The 10,839-nt window shown below is 37.6% G+C and overlaps 1 protein-coding gene across 1 annotated transcript; it reads left to right on the top strand.

Annotated features, from left to right (window-relative positions):
• The first annotated feature begins 2,955 nt into the window (after positions 1 to 2,955).
• Positions 2,956 to 10,280, top strand: klhdc4 (kelch domain containing 4). Its single transcript, XM_020644281.3, has 13 exons — positions 2,956 to 3,188; positions 3,425 to 3,516; positions 4,090 to 4,168; positions 4,417 to 4,515; positions 4,759 to 4,895; positions 5,219 to 5,311; positions 6,369 to 6,531; positions 6,677 to 6,755; positions 6,866 to 7,074; positions 7,875 to 8,094; positions 8,214 to 8,402; positions 8,593 to 8,712; positions 9,742 to 10,280. Exons 1-13 carry the CDS (start codon positions 3,090 to 3,092, stop codon positions 9,912 to 9,914), a joined length of 1,752 nt encoding a protein of 583 aa, XP_020499937.1. The 5' UTR covers positions 2,956 to 3,089; the 3' UTR covers positions 9,915 to 10,280.
• Positions 10,281 to 10,839: the final 559 nt, after the last annotated feature.

The following is a 10,839-nucleotide window of genomic DNA, read 5'->3' as shown; positions in this document are numbered from 1 at the left end:
TTGACATGCAATGTATTGCATTGAATTTCATGCAACAATGATCCACATGTTCCTTTGAGACAAAAAAAAGAGAGAAATAAATAAACACATTAACCTGTGTGATTGTCTACTGACACCTCATACTGGCATACTAAGAATAACCACACACAAGTCATTTAGAACATTTAATAGAACTGTTCTAGAAGAGTCAAAGGGAAGTATAAGGTCTTAAAGATGTGATAATGACCAACCATTAAGGGCTTCACAAATGAAAAGGATTTAAATTCTACATTAAAAACTAATGTTTTGGCTCAACAAAATAAACAAGTTTCCTTTAAATTTTGAGTTATGATGACTTCTAATGAAACTATGTTCAACCAGCAAACTAAATTGAACCAGGGCAAAAGCCCTTCCATACCAGCAAATGTATTCTTAAACACTACACTAAAAAAAAAAAATCTGTATAAACAAATGTTTTTAAACCAGTCATTCCTTTACAATATAGTGTTCCACCTAGTTTTCTTGTTGTTGAAGAGATTATTCCCAATTAAATGTACATAATCTCCAAGTTTCTAATTTAACCATTGCAAAATGAAGTAGCCTATATTATCTAACATGAGTCAACAACCGAATCGTAATGCACTTAGCTTTGATTTTGTGCTTGCATTGTAAAACACTGAGACAGTCCTTGTGTCATAACCAGTTTTAAAGAGTTACATCTTAAGAAAATTGAAGAAACAACTTCTATGTCAAATGTTAAGAAAATATTTGTCCCACAGCATTTCCAAAGAATCTTAAGTTATTTGGAGCAGTATATTATCTGATGTGTTGAATTGGGTAAAATCAATTGCTTAACAGGCCATGTACCAGTAAATGTGGAGAACATGTGATAAAATGTGTGACTATCTTGCTATGCCTAAGGCTCTCTGCTAACCTCCCTTCTAAATAAGCTCCTCTCACTCTCTCTGTCTTTTACAATTTAAGACACACACACATACACACACACACACACACACACACACACACACACACACACACACACACACACACACACACACACACACACATACACACACTACCCAGTACCCAGTACCCAGTAGCGCCTCAGAAAGCATCAAAGGTTAGCAGTCAGGAATGAGAGGTGGGCAGAGCAGTCATGCGCTGCGTGTGTAGTCAGCTGATGTGTTTGTATATGTGAGAATGTGCTTTTGTGATTATTTGTAGATGCTGGGAGGGAAAATGAATATCACAATGTGCTGACAGATGACTGGAAATAGCTGATGCCCACAGGAGGCCTTGACGACTTCATAGGTCAATTTTCCAACATTGTGACCTCTGTTTTTATTCACTGAGAACGGATATGAAATAATTAGAAGCCATGGAGATGAGAGATAAGGCTTAACTTTAACCAGGGATGAATGATCAGCTCAAAGCATACATGAGATGCTGTTTCATTCAGAATTGTTAACAGCTCAACCTCTAGTTATTATTGGAGCTTACCATAGTATATTTAGTTTTCCGTCTATCGCTTATGTCGCTGATGCTCAAACTACTGATGGTGTGCTACCAGTCATGGGTAAAAATGTCTGTACAGTTATGAATGACTGGGTCCAAAGAAACACACAGCTGCCCCCTTCTGATTATAATGTGCTACTGGCTTTTATTTCTAAAGTCTTAAGTGTATTTTCCACATCTTCGTGGTATAAGTATATCATGAACCAGACTTTTAGCAACTTTTCATCAGTGTCATATATATGTCAGATTTATTTTATTTTTTATAATTTCAACTTAAGTAAACAGGATGAACACTGTTGCTCTGTGCAGGTAAGACCCGTCAAGAGAGGTGTTAAAGGAAAAGCAAATGTCATATTATTGTGTCAAGACATTTCCTGCTCATTAGTATTTGTAGATTCTCTTTGTGACATTCAACACACACTGAACATAAATGGACACGTGTATCTGAACAAGAAAACAGTTTCTGCACATAGCTACAGAGAGTGTAAAAACCAACGCTACCACTCAAAAAAACCCAAAAAAAACCTCATGATACCATACAATCAATACTATGATGAGAGGGATACCATCATTTTTGTTGCTATGTTAGGTTGTTTACTGATATATTTAGATAATCGAATTGACAATAGAGCCAATGGAGCCGGCAATGTGGTGACACTTTAGCTCTGCTTTTAAACGTAGGCCTCTGGCTTGCTGAACAAGCTAAACAAGCTGACCCTGGAATCTGAGGAGCCCGTAAACCGGTAACAAAAATGTTATCCTTCTGGAGTCAACGCAACTGTTGTCCTTCATTTCACTTATTTCCTTTACTTTTGTTGTTGCAATGTTTGCCTAAGCACTGACCTTAACATTTTACACAATTTGTAGAACGTGTTTTATACGGGGGCCATAATTCAAAATCAACTTAGAATATTTTTTAAATTGAAGGACAACATGGTACCTATCCTCAAACAAATTTGTAATAAAAAACACTTAATTTTACTTAAAAAATGTACACTTAAAAACTATTAATTTTAAATACTAGTTATAACTGGTATCTGAAATTTGTGTGAGTGCAGGGGGTTCATTTGTTGTCCTGAGGGGCCCCCTGGTGTATCTTTCCTTGCATACAAATATATCCATGTATATAATCACATAAATGTGCAAATACATGACATACTAGGGCTACGTAATATGTGAATATATAATAGGTCCACGTAACTCAAAATTAGACATTCACTTGTTTCACCAATTACCAATACATTTCAAACTTGTCTGCTTTGACCCTGTGCTTTTGGCTGCTCTTCAATCAGGCTTATTAATATTAAACTATAAAAGTAACCTGCATTTTTTAGGGGGAAACATTTTGAGTTCGGTTGCGAGACTGATTTTAAACAGGTCTCCCGATACGCAAGAGGGCGCTGTCTCAGTTCTGCATTGTGCCGATGTCAAGTTTGTTGCCGGAAGTAAATGTGTCATGTTTGAGGAAGAGCATCGGCATTTGGCAGGCGATTTACTTTGGGTATCCATGTGACACCGATAACACAGCATACATCATAACAGAACAAATCCCTGGTGTTTCACAATCAGATATATGCTGGTGCAACACAGAAGCCATGGGCAAGAAAGGCAAGAAAGAAAATAAGGTGAAAGGAGCAGAGAAGACAGCCGCAAAACTGGAGAAGAAAGTTTCTAAAAGGTCCAAACGAGATGAGGTAAATATATACATCCATAAGCAATGGTTTTGATATTTTTATCATCCGGGATATAGCCTTAGCATCATACAAGTGGCTCTTACTGTGATCAGGAAACTTTGACCTGTGTTGGTCTACTTCAAAGCCTTGCTTGTTATTGAGTTATTTCACTTTTCGACAGTTCTGAAAGCAGTTTACGTACTTCTGGGTTTGTTGGTCACTCTGGTTTCCCCTCATCCCTTCCTCTCTGTTTCCAGGAGGATTTGGAGGCCCTTATTGCAGAGTTTCAGAGTCTGGATGTAAAGAAGACCCAAGTCGTCGAGACAAAATGCTCTCCTCCATCACCAAGGTAATAGACTGCATCCCTTCATAACATAGATTCACTAACAAGGACCATGCCCCAACAAAATACATGTGAGATGTTTAATGAAAGATCATAATGTTGAGACAGATTCATATGTTTTAGATCATTATTATTATGATCTAAGAACATATCTGACAAAGATTCAAACTCAGACTCCACAGCTAAGCAGTGCAGAGCTCTTTAGATATCACCTTGTAAATTCTAATTTGACTAAGAGACCATTTGTTACCGAAAATGTCTTTAGGGCACCCAGGCCTGCTGTATATCAGATATTAAGCGTCACTACTCCTGATCTATTTGCAAGGTTCTTACTTACTTCAAGTAATCAAGCCTTGTAAGAGCCTGAAATGTAACAACGACCCGAAAGCGACTGAGAAGCTCTGCTACAAGCCACAACCAAGTCCACTGGCTGAATCAGTCAAAATGATTTTTGTTGTAAAACTTTGATACAATAATAGTATAAATAAACATTTTCAATTGTAATGCAATTCACAAAAAATGTCTGCCATGGCAGGAGGATACAAATATCTTAGTCGATGACTTTTTCACATTTTTCAGATTGAGTGCAACTCTCTCTACCCATCCTGAGAAAGATGAACTGATCTTGTTTGGAGGAGAATTCTACAATGGGAAGAAGGTAACACATTTCTTTTGCAAATTGCTTCTCTATAACAGTGATAAAGAATTTCACTTTTCACTGTGTATGCATTTCTTTGCACTTTCTGTCAACATATTTTTTGTCTTCATGTAAACAGTCGGTTAACTGAGACAGTAATTTTTACAAACTGTATGAAGCTCACTATGTGACTTTTGTTGGTATGTAACAGCAGAAGTTCTACTTTATAATTTCTTCCTTTCAAAGACTTGTATTGCCTTTTTTTACAGACATACCTGTACAACGATCTGTTTTTCTACAACATCAAGAAAAAAAGCTGGGTTAAATCAGAAATCCCAAACCCTCCCCCCCCACGATGCGCTCACCAGGTACTCATAAAAGCATCCTTTTTAGTGCGCAAGTTTCTTCTCACATGGAACGCTGTGGTTTATTCACTATTTGACAGTCATCATCTACATTAATATTATAAAACACTGAGCATTCCTTTGCACTGATAAAAGTAATTAATAATGTCAACCCCCCTGGGTCAGACTTTTTGAGCAGCACTCTGATTCCCTTCCTTTTCCCCTCCCCTCTGTTTCTGTTTCCCTCACTCTCTTCCTTCCCTTAAGGCGGTGGTTGTACCCCAGGGTGGGGGTCAGCTGTGGGTGTTTGGGGGAGAGTTTGCCTCTCCAAACGGGGAACAGTTCTACCACTACAAGGACCTATGGGTGCTGCACCTTGAAACATACACCTGGGAGAACATTAAGTATGTGCATTGGATAACAAAAAAAGTGATGATAAACATGACGTTGACAAAATAGGATTATTATGAAAATACAGGGATCTAAGTGTACAGAAATACTTTTTTTGTTAGATGAAATACAAAGGAAACAATCAATTCATCCTATCGTTTAATGCAAATTTAATCGGTGGACAGGTTGATGGGTTGGACTATAAAGTCATATATTGTAGTCACTGCTTGATTTAGTTTTAAAAAAATCAAATGAATTGATTTTTTTTAAATTCTTTATTTCCATTTCCAGACATCATGTGTAAGAAGTCTTTTTTTTTTTTTTTCATTTTTTCCAGGGCACCTGGTGGTCCATCAGGTCGCAGTGGCCACAGGATGGTCCTTTGCAAGAATCAGTTACTGGTGTTTGGAGGATTCCATGAAAGCACCAGGTAGGCACATGGTCTGCAGGCAGCAAGTCTGGTTTAAACATGACTTTCTTGTATATGACAGGTGAAAATATTACAATAATATCCTAAATGATTTAAATTTAGTCTGTGATGGGATCAGGGACAAATGAAAAAATATCAGTTTGACATACATATAACTACCTTATGGTAGAGCTACAGCAACTACTTAAAGTTCAAACTTGAAAATTCTTTACAAATCATATGTCATATGTATATATATATATATATATATATATATATATATATAACTTTGCAACATATTCCAAGCTGTAAGGCCAACTGAGTAAAATGATTTACATGCACTGAGTTTGTAGCAGAGCTCAATATGAAGTTGTTAAATTGATAGACAGATGAGACAAAGTGAACATACTGGCATTGTGCTGCTTGAATTTTATGAGAAGGTTCAGTAAGCTTCAACGCCAGGTAGTTCAAAATTAATCTAACAAGGTTAAAGCTATTGGATAGGATCAAATCTAGAAATCAGGTTGTTCAAAAGAAGAAAAAAGGCCAATCCAATCCTGATATTTATCTGGACTAAACCCCCCCGTTGTGTGGGAAGTTGAGAGCAAACAGCTTTGATAGAGTTTAAATATGCATACTTTATTTTGATCAATAGAACTTTTGTTCATTGAAATATTACATGTTAAATAAATATATGTGCTTATGAGAGTATGACAACAAACTTTCAATCCATTGATCTCCAAATCAAAAGGGGAAATGGGAATTAGACATTACTTTAACAAGAACACGTATCCCACTTTACCCCTCAGTCGACCATGTGGATACATTTAGTTTTGATTAAAAGTAAGACACTACAAATGTCTGAAATCCTCCAGAGCACCCTCTGTGTCCAGAGTACACTTCACTCTGCCTGCTGCTTAAACCATTAGTGCAAAGATGTTTGAAAAAAACCTTGAGGATTCAGTTCTCAGTGAGTGTGGTTAGTTTATGTGATGATATCTGTTTTCAAACAAGAAGTTTTTCTGTTATTTTTTCAGTTTGCGCCGTTCTCTCACACTTTCTCCCCCTTCACCTGCAGAGATTTTATCTACTTCAATGATGTTCACTCTTTTTCCTTGGACACCTTCTCCTGGTCACGCCTCAATCCATCTGGCTCGTCCCCCTCCCCACGATCTGCTTGTCAGATGACCTCCATGCCGGATGGTGCGGGTGTCATCATCTATGGGGGATACTCTAAAGTGGTGAGTATCTGTTGAGAGAGAGAGAGAGAGAGAGATATATATATATATATATATATATATATATATATATATATATATATATCGCTCTAAGATGACTTTTCATGATGTTGTCTACTATGTTATTGTGTTTTTGTATTGTTTTTAGAGAGTCAAGAAGGATGTAGAGAAGGGAACCATCCACTCTGACATGTTTCTTTTGAAGCGAGAGGGTAAAGATGGCCAAGGTAAAGGAAGCATTATTGAAAGACACAATGTGACAAAACACGTCATGAGTGTAATCAGATTTCCTCAAGCTTATTTGTTTTTTTAACTTGTTGTTGTTCTTGCCTTTCAGAGAAGTGGTTGTGGTCCAGAGTAAACCCCTCTGGCAACAAGCCCCCTCCCCGCTCTGGTTTTTCTTTGGCGGTGGGACCAGCAGGGCGGGCAGTACTGTTTGGAGGGGTTTGTGATGAGGAAGAGGACGAGTCTCTGGAGGGGGACTTCTACAATGATCTCTACCTGTATGACACAGTGAAGAACCGCTGGTTCCCAGGCCAACTCAGGGTAAGCTACAAGGCCATGAACATAGAGCCATTGATGTTAATCAAACATGAACAACTCTACATGCAAAGACGCAACAAACATGCAATAAATAACCACACAAGTAATTAAAATACATGTTGCCAACTTAGCATGCTTGGATTGTATACTTTTTCTTTCAAGCCTCATTAGTCTGCAACAGTCGGACAGGACTAAGAGCTCACATACCTACTGTGAATGCACCTCAAATTCAGTTAGTGTAGAGATTAGGATTGAGCCTCTTCCCACTTCCAATCTTTTCTTGAGTATGATCAATACAGTACACTATTGCCTGGGGTTCAGCTCACAGAAAGGGCTTGACCTCCTCCAACAAGGCAGAGAAAGTCTAAAAACAGTCAGCAAAGAACAAGCAATGCAGGAACAAAAACCCCATATAGTGGACCAAGCTTGCACGATTATCATTTTCCCTAGAAAGGCGAAGAAAGGCTTTGTTTGGGGAAGGTAATAAGAGAATATTCGGAGGGAAGTGCTTTGACAAAATTTTGGAGGAAACCAATATTGTAGTTCTTTGCTGTATACTAATACTGTAGTGTGAAAGGCTTCTTCAGTTCCAGACTGATCTGTGGATGAGCTAGAAATATAAGCCTCTGTGGGTCGTTGGTATGCTTTAGATGAGAACTTCAAGTCCAGCCACCTTTCTGATGAAGCTGTGAATTTCCATGACTGACATTTTGAATGAAAAATACACATATATTATGCTTTTGATCATCTCACAACTTCATAATTCCGGTTTGAAATAATTGTATTTAATTCTGTTTGACCAGGGAAACAAGTCAGGAAAAAAGAAAAGACGAAGGGGTGTGAAGGGTGGAGCAGAGGAGGAGCAAGCAGAGAAGGAGGAAGAGGTGAGACCTCAAGCTCCCACAGAGGTTGTCAAAGAGATCATGACAGAGGATGGCACGGTGATGACTATCAAGGAAGTGCTCCCCGGAGCTCAGGAGGAAGAGCAGGAGGATGAGGATGAAGAAGAGGACGAGGATGATGGCAAGATTACAAATGCACACGCACACACTAAAATATCCTAGTTAAAAACGAGAAAAAAAAAAAAAAAACCTGAAAAGAATTGATTGGTTAAGACAATGACATGTTATTGGTCTCCTTAGAATCCGCCTCAGCTGCCTTGGTTGAGCCATGTCCGAGGTCCAGCGCCATGGCAACAACACGTCAAGGGAAGCTCTTTCTGTACGGGGGAATGTTCGAGGTTGGCGATCGCCAGTTCACCCTGAATGACCTATACTGCCTCGACCTTCATAAGATGGACCAGTGGGAAGTTCTAGTCGAAATGGACCCAAGTAAGTCAAACTATACGTGAAACATGTTAAAATAAAGTAACACGTGTAGACAACTAATAATATAAAATGTATTGAGCAGTAAGTCCAACCAGTGTTGTGTTGTGTTAATACCTTTTGATACAGAATGAATGGAAATATCATGGATGGGAATGTTTGAGACCTGATTTAGATTCCTGATTTTGGTCAACAGAGACACAGGAGTGGCTTGAAGAGTCAGAATCAGAGGACGAGGAGGAGGAGGAGGAAGAGGCCCAGGGAGCGGAAGGGGAGGAAGAAAAGGAGTCTGAGGAGGAAAGCGAGGATGAAGAAGGTAAGGGATTTTCTGCCTCTTCACTCTCTTAGGCTGATCTGTGGCTCTCTTTTCCACTCTACCTTTTAATGTGACTGACAATTAAAGAGTTTGGGTTTGAGCTAACACCCAGAGCATCATAAAGTCTAACTTGCATTATGATTCAGTAACATATGATTTGAAGTAGCTATTGTAATTGAATTAACATTTCTGGAGACAACAACCGCTGTCAAGTCAATGAACTAAAGCCAACTCATTTTAATCGATTTACAAATTCAATATTGTAAATTTACGGCTTAAATGTTAATATACATGTTATGAACTGGTGGGTATTCTAATTATTAATAAATAAGAAAATATTAATCGTTTCTCTTTTCAACATACTGTAATGTTGCACTTCAAAAAACAAAATGATAATAGCTTCAAAGGGCATATCCAAATTAAGGGCTCAATCTTAGAAAACGTTTAAAGGTATTTTAAAGATACAAGGTTTTTCTTTCTTTTTTGTTAACTGAGATACACTTCAAAACTATTTCTTATAAACAGTCAAACCTGCTTTTGTCTCTCTTTTCCCTCTTATTTCCTCTCTCTTGGCTTTTTAAGTTTAGTTTAGTAAATTTACTTTAACTTGCTCTGTCAAGATTGAAATTCTGACCTTGAATTGTGCCAGGCAACACCTCTAGTCAGATAGTTTTCAGTCACTCCCTGCTAAGTGCTTAAGCTAGCTCTTCCACTCAGTAGAATGTCAAATAGAGCAACAAGAAATTCAGCCAGTCGTTTTGAATCGAAAATCAATTCTGAATCGAATCGTGAGACACCCAAAGATTCCCAGCCCTTACCCTTATGTTCAGCTGGAGCTCCCCTTTTACATAAGAGTCTTAAGAAGAGTTGCCATCATTGTCACTATGCTCCATTTTAATTCATTAATATGCTTGTATTAAAATAAGGGGTACATAGGCTTTGTGACATTCATTGGGAAGGATTTGCCATTGAAATATATAAAAAATGTTACAAGAAGCTTTAACCTCTTTACTCAAATGTGTGTTCCAGATGAAGAAGACCACCCTGAAGTGAAGAAGGAAGAGACAGTGTCTGAATACCAGATTCGTACAGAAGGGTACTGGATAGGTGTGGCTCGTGCCAACATGGGTCCAGACGCCAAGGACAAAAAGGTTGCCAAGGTTGCCCTTGCCATGGCTAAAGTCTTCTATGAGGAGCAGTAATGCAATTGCCAATTCTTTAAGTGACTTTGAGTGTACTATTTGTGTAAAATATTTTTTTGTAATAATAAAACATGTGATATGAACTGTACAGCAAATAATTCAACAATGCATGTTGACTTACATTGAAGTTGAAATGAAAAAAACAAAACAAACATCAACTTGACAACCAAAAACTGCAATTTGTATAATGGTTTATATCTCTTTGTGAATATAACATACTAAAGGAACTCGTATTATGGTTTCCCTTGATTTGAAAGAAAATCACTATTTCTCTTCTCAACCTATTAAACATTTTAAATATTTACCTGTATTGCCTTAACTTGAAGCAAACTTTGTTGCAGGTGATTAATGAAGCGTAATAGTGTTTGTCTTTTGTTTTAGTGGACTGACACACAAAAGCTTATTTTGTCACGTAATCTAAATCTGCCAAATGCTTATATATAGCCTCCCTCTTCTGCTAATTGTGAAGTCAAGCCTGCAAATAGAAAAAACTTAGGATTGACCATTTATTTTTGTATTTGCAGGCCTCTCATATTTCTTCAGAAGTAAATAAATATATGTAGCACACCATGAATACTGTAATGAGCATTATATGTATCTAACTACAGTTCTATTAATGCCGGGTCAACACCAAAGGCAGTACTTTGGGTTGGAGTGGCATTAAAGCATTAAATAATCAGAGAAAAAAAAAATATTTTGTACAGAAGAAAGAGCAGATTCTCAATACTTCATAAAGAAAGCACTGATATTACTTATTTAACATTCATTATTACTTTGGTTGTACATTAGTAGATCCACATTAATTTTGTTGCTTGGCAGCCATCTGCTGCTTAGCAAACAAAAAGCAGTACATGCAAAGTTAGGATGCCTTAGTCAACAAAAAATGAACTATTGGTCCAGACATCCCACATTAAAGTAGTGAAAA

Source organism: Labrus bergylta, chromosome 7, assembly GCF_963930695.1.
Source record: "Labrus bergylta chromosome 7, fLabBer1.1, whole genome shotgun sequence".
NCBI lineage: Eukaryota > Metazoa > Chordata > Actinopteri > Labriformes > Labridae > Labrus > Labrus bergylta.
Note: the sequence above shows the minus strand (reverse complement) of the source record. Positions and strands in the feature narration are given on the sequence as shown.